The sequence below is a fragment of the Molothrus ater genome, chromosome 5 (genome assembly GCF_012460135.2).
Source record: "Molothrus ater isolate BHLD 08-10-18 breed brown headed cowbird chromosome 5, BPBGC_Mater_1.1, whole genome shotgun sequence".
In the NCBI taxonomy this organism is placed as follows: domain Eukaryota; kingdom Metazoa; phylum Chordata; class Aves; order Passeriformes; family Icteridae; genus Molothrus; species Molothrus ater.
This window is the reverse complement of record NC_050482.2, coordinates 54,507,770-54,525,548: the sequence shown is the minus strand read 5'-3', so window position 1 is coordinate 54,525,548 and position 17,779 is coordinate 54,507,770. Positions and strand designations below refer to the sequence as shown.

Sequence of the window (17,779 nt, the reverse complement as noted above, 5' to 3'; positions counted from 1 at the left end):
AAATAAGGGGAGGCAGCAAATAAACAACTGATAAGAAATATGGGCTACTGAGGGTGTGTGCATGGCTCTTCTTTATTGCCTCAGGGATCCATGAAATAAGTTTATTGTAGCAGGTATTAGTGTGGCATGGGGAGACCGAGTCCCAGAGTGCATCCCTCAAGGATGCATCACTCAAGGGAACAAGCAGGATACAGAGGACAGCAGAGAGGAAAGAGGGGACAGCTGAAAAGGGAAGCTTGGGGCAGGATAGGAGAGGGCTGTAGGGCTGGAGCAAGAAATATCACCAGAAAGGCACAAGAGCCACAAGCTTTCTACTCTCATGCCTCTCCATCATATTGTTTATTTAATTTAATCCTACTTCTTGATAACTGTTCTAAGTTGGAGGGAGGAAGAAGGAAGGGAAATGGAAGAGAGGACTCACGCTGCAAGATGTCTGGTGGTACTGACATCCTCTTCAGGCCCTGACGGTGCCAGTCCTTGGTTTTTACTCGGCTTTTAATTGGGTTTTCTTGATTGCCTGCTGGGTCCTGCATAGCTACCCCAATAGTTTTTTTGTCTGGCCAGCTAGATGATTTTTCCAAGGGTGCATGTTTGACCTTTTCTTCCTTTGGCTGGTGTTCTCCTCCTTCCAGCCCTTGCCTGACTCTCCTCTCACCTTCTGTTTTCTCTGTGACTGCCAGTGAAGCCTGGATGTTCTTTGTGTCCCCACCGAAGCTACCTGTGGGCTGCTCCCATTGCAGCTCCTTGTCCTGGCAGGTTGTTCTGGTGGTCAGCAGTGATGGAGGGCTGAGCCGGAGGAAGTGAATAGGATTGGTGAATGCAAGCATTGGAAGGAGCTGTGCAGACTCTCTGCTTTTGGAGTCTGGGGATGTTATCAGGCCTTCCAATGAGGGCCAAGAAGGGTGGTCAGGTGAGGATTTTCCACTCTCTATATTCATGTCGTGATCTGCTGTTTCAGGGCTATTGTCAGAGCAGCCAACCAACATTTCATTTCCAAGAGCCAAAAAACTTTTGGTCAGCAAACTGACCCCTGAGTCATCAGAAGTCTCTGTATCATGGGGACCTGAGTCACCAAGATCCCACACTCCACTCACTGGAACAAAGTCATCTCTCTCTGCTAGACTTTCTCCATCAGAAGCAGAGGCCACGGAGTTGGTATCAAATGCAGAGGTGGCAGTCTGGAGAGGACGGCTTGGAGCAGGGTGAATGGCTCCCAGCTTACCATCATCCATCCCACAGCTGAGGGGGAGCCTGGAGTGCAGTTCAGGAGCCAGCAGCTGGTGACCTTCAGGGACTGGAGGTGAAACAAGGTGATTTGCGTGGAGTGCAGGGGCTTGAGCTTGACTGGGCCTTTGGACATGGGAAGGAGGATGAGGAAGCTGTTTGGCATCAGGCTCAGACACCAGAGGTAGGCTTGAGTGGGACACAGGGTACAGAGGTTGTCCCTGCTGGTTCACAGCAAGGACCGTATCATCTTCGGAGGGCCAAGTTAGGGTGCTCAGGACACTGGAAATTCTGGATCCAGGCTCTTTTTGGTATAAACTGCAGTCAGGCTCATCAAATAAAGGCACTTGTGCTTTACGATCCACATCTGCTGCTATTTCTTTTCCTTGTATAATGGCACTTTTTTGGGGAGAGATTTGCTGAATTGTCTCTGGGTGGATCAGGGGAGTGGAAGTCCTTCCTGGTGTTTGGGATACTTCCAGAGGTCCTGCAATACTAGCCATAGACGTCCTATCTCCAGGAAAGCCCCCTTGTGGAGGAAGGGAGCTAGTGTACATTACAGAGAAAGAAGATGGGCCACTAAGGTCCTCATGAAAGCTTTCCTCAGAAGTAAGGAGTTCATGAAAAGTCTTGGCTTCCCGTGCATCTGTCCTTACAACAGCAGTTTCTGCTGGTGTTGGGTTCCACTCTTGTGCAGGAGCAGCTTGTTTGGGTGGTTTCCCTGCAGAGTCTGGCAGCTTGTTTAGGCTGGTGCCAGGACAGTGCTCAGAGGTCAGAGAGGCTATTCTGCCACCATCCTGCTCTGGAACAGATGCTGACACAGCTGAGGTGATCTCTGAGGGGGAAGCTGGAATGAAGTCCCAAAGCTCAGCTTTTTCTGTTATAGGATGAAGATCTAGGTGATCAGGTGGCTCCAAGTTACTGGTACCAGAGGAAGGGTATGCTGGAACAAGAGCCTCTGGGTTCTCTGCGCTAAAAGGTGTTGTCACCCCTCCACAGAGTGATGCATCTCTTTTATCAAACCTCTGGACAGCTTTTCCATGATCATCACTGTGCTCATTCTCCCTGCCCAGTCGTGTCTTATCATCCCAGTGAGCTTCTCCAATATCCTGACCACTGATGGAAAAGCGGCCAGAGTCCTCCAGGTCTTCTGCTTGGTCAGAAACATGGCACATGTGTGGAGTTTCCCCCCCCGGGTTCTGATTATTTGAGGACAGAGGGCCGACAGCAGGTGGCTGACATCCAGAACCTGCTTCTGTGACATGTGCTTTCAGCAGCACATTCTCACCAGGATGCTGATCCACAGAGACAGGTTCCCTAGGAAGAAATACTGATCCTGTTTGCTCAGACAAGGAAGCATACTCCAAACCACACACATCCACATTACGCCTGGGAACAGAAGGTATCTCTGACCCAAAAGCTGATGATAAAGCCTCTAGTTTCAGCTCTTCCCCCAGTCTGAGCTCTTCCCTTTGCAGTTGTTCCTGCTCATTTTGTTCCTTGTTTTTCTGATCTTTGAGTTCCAAAGGTTTGCCTTCTTCCAGCAAATTCTGCTCTTTGCACTCTTCCTCCTCCTCTTCTTGTTGAAGTTCAGACACTGCCTCCTTCCAAGCTGGCTCCTTATGCCATGAAGCATTCACTTCCTCTGTCCTTTTAGAAGTACTCTTTCCTTGGAAAGCACTCTTTGTTGAAGGGGCAGGTCTGCCCTCAGTTTTTCTGTGATCATCTTCTAGATGAAAGCATTTGGAATCAGATGAGTTCTTTTTAGGAACCATTCCCTGGTCTTTGACCATCATGGTATTCCCTGTTTCACCAGATGAGTTGTTTCCTTCTGCTTGTAGTGAACTCATTTGGCTGTCACATGTTAAGGTGGAAGTCAGCTGATGGGAAGAGGAAGATTCTGTATTCTTTTCCAAACCCTGGGGTGCTCTTAAGCTTTCCTGAACATCTTCAGAAGTGTAAGGTTTAGCTGTGTCTTCTACTGCTCCCTCTGAGGTAAGCTGCTCATCAGGTGCTGGTGCCAACTTTTTGGTGCTTTGCTCCTGCTCTGCACCAGCATCAACCTCCTGCAAAGAGTCCTTCAAGATATTACCCAGAAAGGGTTCAGCCTTATAATGTCCTTCTGAAACAGTTTTACACACTAAAAAGCACTTAGGTGTGTCCCACTGAGAGGCAATGACATCAGCCAAAGGGGATTTCGTTTCCTGGGCCTGAGGGTCTGAGCCATGAAAAGCCAGTTCTGCTTGGCACTGAGGAAACTCAGTGCTGAGCTTCACAGCCTGCAGGACTGGGCTGCCAGGGGCTGGCTCATCCTGGACTCTGCTGTGAGAGGAAGGGCCCTGGTTGCTTTCCAGGTCAACCAGTTCCAATTGCCTAAGTTTCAGAGAATAATCCAGTCCACCCTCCTCTATAAGCATTTCTCCTTCCAGTTCTGAGAGTCTCTTTTGGGGCTCTGTATCCCTTTGGCCTTGTTCCAGTCCTGCTGGCACTTTCTGCATAGAGTTAGAGGGTCTGCCCAGCATCTCTGCTGCTTTCCCTGGAGCAGCAAGGAAGTCCTTGGGTGTGCTGAGCTCTGGTCCCTTTGCAGAGTTAGATGGGCTGGTGCTCATTTCGGCTGCTATATGAGTGGCATGATACTCTCCTTCCATGGCTGAAGAATCCCAGGCTTCCCCAGTGATCCTGCTGGCTCCTGGGGGAGTGGTACCTCCCTCACTGGTTTCTTCAGACTCCATTAGTGACACATCCTGCTGAAGAAAAATGAATTTTTCTGTTACTACTTCACAATGATACATGGATCTAATTCACTGCTTCTACTGCAGCTGATAAAAACCAAAACACACACCACATACCTAGTGGGTGATAAGAGCTGGGAAACAAACACAAAGACTGAGAATAGGCAAACACCACATGTAAGCTTGAAGATGAGAGTAATACCAAAATAACCCCACTGGTGTCTTTTTAGTTTCACATGCAAATGCAGAAAGTGACTTTGGTCGAAGAGCAGAGATGCTGAGCTCCATGCAATAGCCACAGGGCAACTTATGGAAAGTGGTGGCCATGGCTGGTTATCTCACACTCAAAAGGGGGTACCAGAAGGCATCCAGAGAACAAGAAAATTTTCAAAAATCTCCATTGATTTTCATGGGGCAAGGTGGACAAATACTACTGGCCTCTTCTAGCCGAGTTTAAAAGTTCTCTCTGATTTTGCCTGTTCTTTGGAGCTGATGGCTCTCTTTGCAGATCTCTGTGTAGGTCTGAAATTCATTGCAAATGATCATAGAAATTAATTAACAAAACATAGGAACATACAAATTAGATTAACAGGTAACTAGTATATGACACAAGACACAAGATATTTGAAAGCTGTAAACCACATGGGTTGAGAGGAGTAGCTCTGGTGTGTGTGGACTAATCTATAGACTAGAGAGAAACTACATCATCATTTAGTCTACTCTTTTAGGGAGGGGAAAAGGAAAAGAAAAAACCCATCTCAGGATTGCTGGACAGTTTCCCAAAGGATATAGTGGAATTTCCCATCAACTACTGAATTTGAAGTTCAGACATGACAAAGCACTAGGGAATGCACATTTGGGGTATGTCTGTGAAAAGGACAGAAGAATATGATTCACCACTTTTACCTCTCTGTCTTCTACCATGACCCACAATCCTTACCTGGAAAAAACCTGAGAAAGAGACAAACTGTTGTGGCTGCCTCTCTTTTCTTCTACGGTGATTTCCTTGTGCTAGAGTGGCTCTGTAGTCACAAGTACCAACCTCTGATCCCACACAGAAAGTAAAAGCAGTAAGGGCATAATTACATCTGAACTAATTGTCCCAGTTAGCTCCATGGCCAGGGCACGCCTGGCCTGAAAGTTAGTTTAGCTTCTGTTTTCCCTTACATCAAGTGAAACAAAACACCTGCTCTGAAGGCAAGGAGTGCATGCTCTGGAGTTAGAACTGAAGCATTTTATACACCTTCATCACAGAATTGTATTGTCATCACGGAATGGTTTGGGTTGGAAGGGGCATCAAAGGTCACCCAGATCCAACCCCCGGCATGGGCACCTTCCACTATCCAAGGTCGCTCAAAGCTCCTGAGCAAAACATGGCCTTGAACATTTCCAGGGATGGAGCAGCCACAGCTTCTCTGGGCAACTTGTACCAGTGCCTTCCACCCTCATATTAAAGGATTTTTTCCCAGTATCATATCTAAATCTCTCCTCTTTTGGCTTAAAACATAACCCCCTTGTCCTGTGACTACCCGCCCATGTAAAAAGTAGCTCTCACTATTTCTAAACACCCCTTGGTGTTTAGAAATAGGGACAGCTACTTTTTACATGTAGCTGGAAGGTTGGAAGGCTGAAATGAGGTCTCCCTGGCACCTTCCCTTCTCCAGGCTGAACAACCTCAATTCAAAAAAACATTAGGAAAATAATTGAGTTAGCTCATCAGCTAACTACTTCCTGTGTGTTTTTTCTCATGTAATCTTTAATTTTTGTTTATAGTGAAAATACAGTCTTTCTTACAAAACCAGGCCAAAACCAGGGTTTTTCAGAAATTTGGATTGTTCCTCCCAAGCACCGAGTAGTTGTAATAGCTGTAATTTTAACAACCTGTTTGTTTCAAAGAGGTATGTCCATTCAGGGAATTCCTACAGAGTTTCCAGCTGCTGTCAGCTGCTACTAAACTACCTGGATACTGCTAAACTGTCTTTTCAAAGGTTCCACATCAGATCCCTCTTGTACTACACTGCTCTTGGCTCTCCTGGCTACCCCACCTGAGTCTACTCAGCTCCAAGCCTAGAAAAGTACTACTTCTCACACCTAATACAGACAGTCTTCAAAAACAGGCTCCCCAAGAGCAGAGAGACTATTTAGGGAGACATAAGCTGCTGGCTAAGGAAGGTTTACTATTACTAAATGTAGGATGGCTCATAAAGATCTGAATAGTAAAGTGCTCAAGCTCAAGCCCACACTTTGTCAGGGGAAGAACTCCTGCTCACTGTGCTGTTTCATAGATGTACACAGCCCTGAATTTCCTCTTATTAAGCTCAAAACGCTAGTTTCCATCTCCATGGCTCTGTTGCAAGGGATTTGGACAGGCGAAAGGACAAGTTTAACGCCGCATTTGGAGCAGTTCCATGATGATACTGGGAGGCAGGGTACAGGGAGGTGCACAGCACATCAACACTGGAAGCTGCCAAGTGAGATTTGTCTTATCTTAGTACTGCCAGGTGTCTTGCACACCTCAGGGAGAGCAAGAGGAGCTTTGAGAAGTGAGGCAGGAGAAGGAGCAGGCAAACTTTCTGCAGAGACACAAGGGGAGGACATGCATTTCACCAGGGAAACTGTTAACTTCCCGGTCAAAGGCTGGGTACACCATAGTAGAAGACACATGTCTGCAATAAAGATTTCATGGAGATGGAAGGGGAAATAATAAAACAAGACTGGCAGCACCTATAGTCTTCATACGCAGAGCAGCTATGTACAAGAGCCCAGTAATTACCCAGAAGAGAGTGCCTGTGGAGCATAGTCATGTTAAACTCCCAATGCAGGTCTGCTCCATCAGAGGAGGGCCCAGGAGACCCCCAGGAGCTCAGCTACCCAAAGCAAACTTTCAATTAGCATTTTCAGCAGAGCCAATAATGTGACAGAGCAGCACACAGGACCTATCTAGCCTCTGCCACTGGGCAGGATATACAAACTCTCAAAGATAATTCACTGTTTCCCCTTTTGGGGCTTACTGATCTTTCACATCTCTCACTGCATCAGATGATCAGCTGGCCATCACTTGTCATATGCTCTGTCTGTGAAACAAGGTAAACCAATGTTCCCTGTTGAGATAAAGACACTCAGGCTCTTCTCTAGAGAGGGCCTAGAAACACCAGACTTCAGCTCCCATGCACTCAGCTTTTAGGTGATTCTGGGAGCACAGAAACCCTCCAAGCTGGAACAGTGAGAGGGTGCAGTTGGCCACATGCCAGCACAAAAACAGAAGGGCAATGCTTGGTTCTGCTGCAGTCACAGGCACAAAATCTGAGAGGAGAATGGTGAAGGAGGTGGCCTGGTGAGCAAGAAAAGACAGCAGTGAAAGTATAAGGGCACGATCCATCCACAGCTTTCCCAGATTAGAAAAGGCAACGTAAATGTCATACTTCCTTCCACTGTGGGTTAATTCACCTGAACAGAGATGACAAACACTTCTGTTTTTAAATAGAAAGTACCTCACTTTCCCTCCCCCCCTCCTCCAACAAACAAGAAAGGAGCAATAACAAGTACTATCAAGCACAGACAAGCCCTTTGGCTAGCCAGGAACAAGGCTACACACAAGTGGAGCCACAAGATCTTCCTCCTCCAAAAGTGGGGAGAAATTGAGCTTTCTACCTGCCACCTTGGCCCTCCCCACACGGTGCCAGGTGCCGCCCGGCCGCCCTCGGCCCCACTCCCCATCCTGTCTCCCCTGCCGCGGGCCATGGAGCAGCCCACATGCCCAGGCTGCTGCGAACACGCTCCCAGCAGAGAAAGTCCTGCCCTGTGACGTGGGGATGGAGCTGCTCCGGCCCAGCTGCAGCCATGAGCTTCTGGCAGTGAGAGGAGAAAGGCGTTCACGATAATGTTTGAGCGGCATGGGCGAGGACACCCTTTTTCTCATTGCAACAAAGGGTTTCCCAAGTAGTCCCCAGGGTTTATCCTTGCTAGTGCAGCCACAATGTGGTGTAGAAATGCCAAAGCTGGCTTTAAGGATGCAGCTCAGGCAGGAAAGAGTTTTGTGTTTGGCTCTAACACCCACCCAAAAAACAACAAGGCTGCCCTGAGCCTTTTCCTGCTATCTCAGCTTGGTTTAATCATCTTGGTCACACAGTTCAGGCACACTTTACAAGAAGCTGAAAGAGGGGAAATTTAGGTTAGATATTAGGAAGGAATTCTTTCCTGTCAGGGTGGTGAGATTCTGGAACAGGTTGCCCAGAGAGATTGTGGCTGCCCCATCCCTGGCAGTGTTCCAGGACAGGTTGGATGGGGCTCTGAGCAACGTGGGATAGTGGAAAGAGTCCCTGCCCACAGCAGATGGGTTTGGGACCAGGTGATCTTTAAGGTCACTTCCAACTCCTTATCATTCTATGATTTGAAACAGCTCAGAGCCAGCCTTTCTCCTTCCAAAATCCAGAGCTCAGTGTGCAGGACAGCACCATCTCTCCCAGGAAGCCACACACTGGACTTCAGTTTGGTGAGACACCCAGGAAACTGAACACAAAGCCTGCCCTGCCACAAGCCTCAATTTTTGTATTTCCTCAGCTAGTCCTGCCATACTTAGGCTGGCTTCCTCAGCTGCATGTCCATGTGAGAGATTCCCACTGCACATATTCCCCTGCAAAGAAACAGTCACCAATCTTCACACACCAGCCTGGGCTGCTCTATCACTGTACAACCCATCAAGGGAGGTGAAGGAGGGGGGTCAAAACTCTTGAGCTCAGGAAGAGATAACACAGGGTGCTAGAGATAAGAAGGAAGGAGGGAAAAAATGTAATGTGGAGTCAGCTTGAGGGCATAGAGAGTAGAAGGAGCTTGCTGAAGGAAAAGACTTAAAAGGAAAGTAAGATGATCTAAAATAGCAAAATAATGTAGAGTCTACTGCTGTGCTACACAGTGCTGGTAATGTTCTGGGAACCAGGAGTTGCCTCAGGTGTCTTAGGCAGGGGAGAACAAAACACAGCTGCCAAAAGCACCTGATCTCCTGGAAAATGCATCTGAAGCTTGAGAAACACAGGTGAGACCTCCCAGTCACACCAGTGCAGGGAGTTTCAACACACCCAGCTGCAGCTTTCACTCGTCATAGGCACACTCAAGATACACTGAGCCTATTAATTATCTAATGACTCACTAACTGAGGGGGGGGGAAAAAAAAGGATACTTTTCCATACTTTTCTTACATTGGTTGCTATTTAAGTAAATTAAAATACTTAATGCTAACAAAAAAAAAAGTGTCAGAGAAACATAATTTTGGGTTGAACACAATTTAATCTATTTCATCTTGGAAATTGCTACTGAACATTTGGCAAACAGCAAGTGAAGAATGTGGCTTGGATTGTACATTGCACTTCCCAGAGATGCAATAAAAGTGATTCATTCTTAAGGTAAAATGGGGTCACCTGTAAAGCAAAAAACCCAGTTCACTCTAAGCAGAGGTTAAGTTTATATTCATAAAAGTAATGGGTAAGCCTCGATATTCTGCAGTTTTCTAATATGAGAGTAAACAAGAATAGTGTGTGATTCTCACTACTAGAGCTCAGTAGAAAGATAATTGACACTACTTGGTGAACAGCAGAATTCCCACAGTGGAAGTAATGTATTGAGTCACTGCAAGTTGCTCTGTTCAGGTCTCTCCACAAACTCTGGGGATGGAGACACAAGTGATAGAAACATCTGGAGCATAAAAGGAGGCAAGAACTTCCCAAATTACTTTCCCCATGACATTTTATGCAGAGGTGGCTGCTAGCAGCATGCTGTACACATTCCTAGATGGCATGTCTGCCATGAACCCCAAGAGTTCTCAGTTCTTCTTTGAGCAAGATGATTCAAGACTTTCATGGGACAGATTCTCCAGTTAGAGGCAGAAATCTCAGAGTCTCTCACTACACTATGGATGTGTGAGCCAGAATCCCACGCTGTTGTTTTTGAGTCTCAGATTAAAGAAGGCTCATATTTGCACCAAACCATTCTGACAGATGCAAATGCCCTTAAGACATCAAAGGACCTGGAAACACACTTGAAAGCTTGGCCTTGCCCACTCTTCACACTGGAGCCATTTGTGTAACCTGTACCTGTTCTGAGCACAGTTAAGCTACAGGCAGATAAGAATGAACAATATTCAGCAAAGTGAACTGGGACAAACTGTCCTGCCCTGCAGAGAGGCCCTTCAAAGTTATCCTGTCTGATGCAAACAGGTGATATAACCTCTTTCACAGCCAGATCAAGTTCCATCTGGAAAATTGTCAGATTTCTGGTAGCTGTCAGAGTCCCACAGAAAATAAAGCTGGAACATTTTAGTAGTGTGGGATGACTGACAAGCTAAACATTGATATATACCCAGCCATAAATATACTGGCAAAATCCTGCTTTTGTATCAATAGGTAAAGCACATCCTATGCAACTAAAAAAAAATGCTAAAATACCCATAAAACTGCACTTTTCATGGAAGTGATAGTACACTATCATCAGCCATAACAACAGCAGAAAACTGTCATTCTCTGGCTTCAATATTGTACCATCAATTGGAGAGAACAATAAAAAATTGTTGGATTCAGAGTCCCATGAGATAACAACCACAACAACAAAACCACACATTTATCCTTGTGTTGTGCCCTCAGAATGCATGTTTTCAGCCTTAACTCCCCATATCAGTTTTAATTACCTTATGACTCCAGCAATGAGATTTATTTTAAAAAGTTATGAGATTTGTATCACGATCAAATCACAAAAATACTTGGCAATACTGTAGCATTGATGGAGTTTTGTACTGAAAACTGTAGCTAAAGAAAGAAAAAAACATCCATCCAAAAGAGATGTAGGGATGTATGTGGGAAAAACAGGTTTTGGTACAACCCTCCTCTAACCCAGCTTCTCAGGGAACAAACCATTTTTTTTCTTGGAAATTTAACTGGTGTCTTTAGATTGAAGAAGCTACCATGAGACAAGTTTGGTATTGGAAGCAAAAAGTATTAAATATAAATAAAATGTTATAAGAAATGTAAACGTGGGAAAGCAACAGCGGGGACCCCTCTCCCTCGTGGTAAAATAGCTTCACACACCCAAAGCCACAGGAATTGTGTGGGTGCTGAATAGGAAGGTACTAATGCAAACACATGGAAAACTCGTTCCTCACGGTCTAAGACTTGTATGGCCAACTGTGTCACTTGGCCATACAAGTCTTTATTGTGCACATCACAACATTTTCTGTTTCTCATACAGTCCCACTTCCTAGAATCATATGATTAGGTGAGAGTTTTGGCTTACAATTAAGAAAAAATGGATGTATAGCCTTTAATGGGTACGGAAAAGGCCAGAAAAATTAAGTATGACTCAACAATTAAATCTCACTGTCTGGGTTCATCTTAATTTCTTAATCCTAAACCTTAATTTGTAACTAAGGACTCCGCATTCCCTCTCTGCCTGATCTCTGTTTTTCAAAGTTTGGGACTCATAACAATGTAGCCTATTTAGGCCTGATGCAGTGAGTTACATGAGCTACCAGAAACTAAAAAAAGGGCAGTGAAATACACTGTGATATAACTGGGTTAACAAAGATGAATAATCAAATTTGTCAGGCCCAATTTAGGTATTTGCAGATATCCTGCAAAGTTCATTTGTTTATACTCCATTCCTTAAAAAAAAAAAGGAAAAAAGGAAAAGAAGAGTTTCTTCAATTCCTTCTGCTGCTGACTGTACAAACTATCCAACACCACTTGGATCTTAATAAATCGCCATTAAGACCTGACATGGAACCCTGAAAATCCAGAACACCTGAAATCCAGAACAGACCAATTTACTATGCATCCAAGTTTCTACCAACATCTCCCTCATGCCAGTGCACACATGACCATGTATGAGCCATCCCAGGGAGCTGTCGAGCCAAAAAAAACAACCCTGGAGCAGAGTGATGTGAGCAGCCATAAAGGTATGACACAGGAGAAAAGATAAGTAGTAAAGGTAAATTTGACAACTCCCTGCAGTAGTTATATATGGAATCAGAGAGTGGTTTGGGTAGGAAGAGTCTTTAAAGCCCATCTCATTCCCACCCTCTGCCATGGGCAGGGACACCGTCCCCCTTCCAGCCCCATCCAACCTGGCCTGGAACACTGCCAGGGATGGGACAGCTACAGCTTCTCTGGGCAGTCTGTGCCAGGGCATAACCACCCTCATAGGGAAGAATTTCTTCCTAATACCCCAACTAAACCTACTGCCAGTTAGAAGCCATCCCACCTTGTCCTGTCACTCCAGGCCCTTATCAAGAATCTCTCCCCATCTCTCCTATAGGCTCCCTTCAGGCACTGGAAGGCCACAATGAGGTCACCCCAAAGCCTTCTCTTCTCCAGGCTGAACAATCCAAACTCCCTCAGCATGTCTTCATAGCAGAAGTCCTCCATCCAGCAGGCCCATGTCCTCCATGTGCTGGGACCCCAAAGCAGCTGTACAAGCTGCACAAGAGGACAAGAACACGGGACTGGGCAGCAAAGCAGGAGGAGGAAAGCAGAAACCTGGACTTAGCCCTATGTTCTGGTTAAACCACACCCAGGATCCACAGACCAGTCCCTGCCACTCCAGTGTAGGTGTCTCTCCGTGTGTGACTGCCAAGCACTCCACACACAGAGCCAGGTGCTCCCTTGGCAGCCTACACACACCAGCAGCAGCAGAGCAGGGGGGTTTTACACACTCAGTCCTGGCCCTCTGCTAGGAATATGTCTGCTGCCCTCCCAAGTGAGAGGCAGGCACCAGGGGAAGCAGGATATTCTAATTGGATCCACAACCACTTCCAAATGAGTGATTGTTTTTATGGTTTTATGTTTCCTTGTCTCCTTATTGCCACTGACTGTGCCACTCCGGTGAACCCACAGCCAGCCTTCTTCCCATAGGAAAGGGCTGGCTCTGAGGGGATGTTGCATGGAAGAGAGGTGAATTAGGAGACAGCCCTTGTGACCAATTCTGAAAATAAGTAACAACATGTAGGAGATCCTCAGAAAAAGCCCTGGAAATCTCAAATCACCTGTAAAGTTTAGCAGGGAAATAATCCGAAGGGAAGGGAAGGGAAGGGAAGGGAAGGGAAGGGAAGGGAAGGGAAGGGAAGGGAAGGGAAGGGAAGGGAAGGGAAGGGAAGGGAAGGGAAGGGGAAGGGAAGGGGAAGACACTCTTGTGACCTTGTCTTTAAGATCAGGCTGTGAAAAGTTGTATAAATCAGGGGTTTAAATGCTGTTATTGATATACATCAGTCTTAGAAAATGCTTTTTATATGCAGCTTTACCAATTAGTACTACCTTATTTCAAGGTTTATGGTAGTAATTATAGCCCATAGATGTTGTAGTTAAGATTTAGCATTAGTTCCTAATACTGTCATTAACACAGCATATTATAAAAATTAAAAAAAAAAAAAAGGTAGAGCAGTACACCTCCAAGTGTGGATTAATTTAAAGCATTAATTTTAATTTTATACCAGCTCAGAAATATTACTAACATTTCTTTGATGCATTAATTAAAATATTTTTCCCATTTTGATAATTAAACAAGTTTCAATGCATAAGGAAAACTAGATATTTTTATCCTTCCTCCCCTCTATTTTCATTTTTCTGCATATGAATGAGGGGGCACAGCCCCTTTCCCACCACCACCTTTCCAGATTATCTAACACTGCACTCCTTGCTGGCATCATGATCTTCAGATATTAGCTGAGCAATCAGGATCCTAAGATTACCCTTTGGGAGTCTTTGAAGACATCAACTCTCTCTCTTCTTGACTGGCCTACGGCTTCCTTTTGCTCAGCCCTGTAGCATGTAACACCACTTCTCTTTCCCCTCCCAGGTCCCACCTTATCAGATGGCAATGCTTAGGAGTAAAATAAGGTCTGTGTGCCTCAAATTCACCCCAAGCTCCTGAATTCAGTGTGGCAATAAGAAATCAGAGGATGAGGCAACTTAACAGTGGCCTGTGAATAACTGTAAAGTCAAGCCGATAAAATTTCCTTCACCTTTTCTATGACATGGTGACAAAACGAGAGCTCTGTCTGAGAAATGCCAAGTCCTCTCGTCCCTCGGCCTATACAGGCATGCATGGCATATTCTAATTGGACTGGTGCATACCTTCCCATCCATGAGAGACTTCCCCCGGGAAACTATAAGCACCAGGCAAATGAAATCAGAGACTTGGCTCCTTCGCCTTCCCATTACCTGCAACATGCTTTGATCAGCAGGGCATAAATAAACACATAAATGTCCCATCTCTGCCAAGGTCAATGAGATGCAGCAGAGTTCCTTCAGTCACCTAAAGGAGTTCATTGGACCTGGGATGGGGCAAAATGGTTTGCTCTGCTTAAAAAAAAATTATCACTGGACGTAACAGCAAAGAATATGATGTGGTGTGACCACTGTGGTTTGGGAAAGCTAAGAGCAATAGAGAGCCTGAAGGGGGAAGAGGTGGGATTGTCAGCAGATCATGCCCAAGAAAGAGCGAAGAGCCAGAGCTCTCCTTCTTGGAGTCCTCTCCCCAAACACGTTCCTGTACGGAAAATTTGGTCTAACCTCTGCCAGACTGATGCACCTGAGGAATCCAGCTTTCAGCACAAATCTTTGCGGCCTATTACTGAAGCAAGCACCTCACCTCTTCCACTTGTGCCAGTGAAGGTGCAGGTACAGTATCCCCACAGCAGGACAACCAGCACTGCTGTTTTTGATGCAAACATGGGGAATACCTGAGCATTCCAAACCTTTGGCTATTCCTGCACTTGTCCTAACAGAAGGTGGCAAAGATGCACACTGCTGTTTTAAGTCTTGCCTCTCCTCACGGCTAGGGCTTATGAGCAGTTAAACATGGGTGCAGTGGGGCCCACAAAGGATAGCTGTTATCACCAGTAACATAATCCAGGCTGGAAGGGGAACACACATTAGGATACCGGGGGCTCTCCTTCCTACAGTGCCCCACTGCAGTCATTCAATAAAAGGAGTCTCTACAGAAGACTTGGATTGTAACTGGTTTTGGCATATTTTTAGGGCAACCAAGAATGGCCCCATCCAGCAGAATTTCCAATTCTGTATTCTAGCTCTTTGCAGCAGTTTCTGCCTGTCTGAGGGTCATCTGTGCAGTTGGGGTAATAGTAAACCCTCCTGCCTCCCAGCCATACTCTGAGGATTAGGCAGGGAGTGGCTGCTCAGTGTACTGAATATGCAAAGGCCTGTTATAAGCCCCATATCTGATTGCAACCATAAGCAAAGTCTTATTTAAGCAATCCTTTCCCCAACAAAAATACATCAGCTGCTCACTCTGTTCTTTCTTTCCATGTCTTTTTTGCCTCCAAGTTCTTCCAGATAACAAAACACATTACTAAGATATTTTCCTTTTGTGATGCAAAGTTGTTTACTACAAATAATAAAGATTTTTCCCACCATGTAGTGTACATACTTAGTTGTTTTGGCTCATTCTGTATTGCACTTGTACTGGAGGAGTCTCACTGCCCAGTCAATGAAAGCCCCACTCCCATAATCTCACACATGTCAGATATTCACATTCTAATAGACATATCTAATAGATATGTCTATTAGATAGACCCCTTCTCCACTTCCATCAATTTTATGAACTTAGGACAGAGAGCATTAGTTATTTCTTGCTCCCATTAAACACAAAACTGTATTTCTCTACCAAACCATAGTTTAAAACCAAGCTGGTGTTTTTGCATGTGCTTTGCCTGACACTTCTGTATTTGTCTCCCACATCAGTTAATACCTTTTTTTCACCTTTCAGTGCACTTTGTTCACTCTTTTTATCAACACAACAAAACCTTTTACAATGCCACCTTTTAAATTAAGCTTTCAAAGGCGACATTCTAGTAAAATGCAGTTATGATACATTTCAGGGCAGATTTGCTTCCATACTGCCTTGCTGAACATGAGATTTCTGATCATGCCACTTAGCACTGCATACACAATGCAGCACATCTCACCTTTTCTTGTTCTGGTCTCTTCTAAAGTCATCTGCTATGACTATCAGAGTCAGAATCAATTCATCTTTCCCCTTTTATACTCAGATGCTTATTTTCATGTCTGATATCACTGTTATCACCCACTCAGCAACTAGATAGGCAAAAATGACACTGGTAGAGAACAAAGGAAGAAGTGTCTGTCGTTCATCTGGATAACACCCACTGGGCAATTCAGCTGTCATGATTCTTCTAGATGCACAGACACAATTTTTAGCTGCTTTTCACAGCCCTGACCCTCCCTTGTGACAGAATGACATAACTTGCATGCCTGGCCTTGCTCTTCCAGGATAAAGCACATTTCATTGCTCCAGCATACCTCCAAATTGCTCATCTTCCTCTCTCTGCCCTCTCCGAAATGAAACGGCTCAGTTTATTCATTGTGCAGGGGCAGAAGACAAGGTGAACGGCAGGAGTGATGCGAGAGGATGACTGCCTTCCCAGATGGCACCAAAACAAGCAGTGTTCACCCTGTGCCTACAGGAACACACCCTACAGCCTCCCTTTCAGCCTTCCCCGCATGCCCTGATAGAATATTCCCTCTTCCCAGCTGTGCTCAGGGATGAGAAGAGAGTGACATACAGTCATGTAATCCCTATACACATCACCAGTTGCTATTAAGAAATTACAGTGTGACTTGGAGGGGTAAACCCATCTCCCTCAATCATTTGCACATTTCAGAAAGCATGCCATAACCTGTAATTTGTTGTAAAAATATGGCATGGTCCCACTTCCCTTTGCCTGTCTCCCCACAGCATCCTCTCTCTGCCCCACAGTTTGTCACAGCACAGAGTCACAACCAGGTTGTGTACTGTACTGCAGCCTTGCCAGTGCTCCCCGCCTTGCCCATCCTGAAATTCTCCTTACCTGTACCTGGGACGTGCCTTTCCAGGAGAAAACACCTTACCTCAGAGTTGGACTTCAGTGATCCTTGTGGGTGCCTTCCAACTCAGGATATTGTACAGTCTTGTGGGGAGGAGTAGAGAAAGGAAAGAAAAGTGCAGCATTCTCAAAGCACTCTAAGATCTACCAACTTTATTGTAGCCAGACTCAAGCCTGAAATATCTTCATGTGCAAAGTAAGTCACAGGAAAAGAGAACAAACAATGAGAAGAGTTACTTGAGCCATGAGCCATACCAACCATCAGGACTGAATCCTCACTGTTCTAAATACTGTGCACTATTCCCGTCCTGAAGAGCTGGCAGCATACTCAGAACACCCTTTCTCCCCTAAATCCAGCAAAAGAATGGAAATAGACACACTGCACCTTCACAACTTCACCAGCAGCCTGGCAGCCCTCACCTGTAAAACCAGACTGTGATCTTGGAGCACCTCAGAAAGAAGACTGACTCAAATGTTGCAGATGGATTACATTTCAGTCTAGAGTTACCCTTGGATGTGTGCACTATGGAATACCTACAGCAAAACTTCTGCATCTAAACTCAGGCTCAATCCAAGGATTTAGCCTGGAGCCCAGACCCACTAAAGACATCTGATGCTACAGCATCAGAGCTTTGCTATAGGCACTGGTATGGTATCTTTTTCCTGTGAAAGCTATAATCTTCCCATCTACTCTTTCCAAGTTTCCACGAGCCCCTCATAACAGACAGCAATCCGTAGTGAAGATTTAAGGGCCCAAGTAAGATTTAAGCTAATCAAACAATCTGTGTAGGCATTTTAGATCATTACACCTGTAAAGGTGAGTGTAAAGCACACATACCATATAGCTTACACATCCTGATTTTTTGCAGCTGCCCAAAGCATCTTCTTCTAGTCCTCCCAGCAGTGGCCTTTGTGTTAGCTTAAGACTGCTTTGTGCACC

General features: G+C 45.4%; 1 protein-coding gene across 6 annotated transcripts in view; it reads right to left on the bottom strand.

Annotated features, from left to right (window-relative positions):
* Nucleotides 1-17,779, bottom strand: part of ARHGEF5 (Rho guanine nucleotide exchange factor 5) — a 33,589-nt gene that overhangs the window by 10,610 nt on the left and 5,200 nt on the right. For 2 of the 6 annotated variants that reach the window (XM_036404982.2, XM_036404980.1), the window contains exon 2: nucleotides 422-3,968. In XM_036404982.2, coding sequence (XP_036260875.1) covers nucleotides 422-3,956 — 3,535 coding nt within the window. In that variant the 5' untranslated portion in view covers nucleotides 3,957-3,968. Of the gene's footprint in view, nucleotides 1-421; nucleotides 7,442-17,779 lie in introns of those variants that run through there. The other 4 variants (XM_036404981.1, XM_036404978.1, XM_036404979.1 and 1 more) reach the window with 4 other exon arrangements.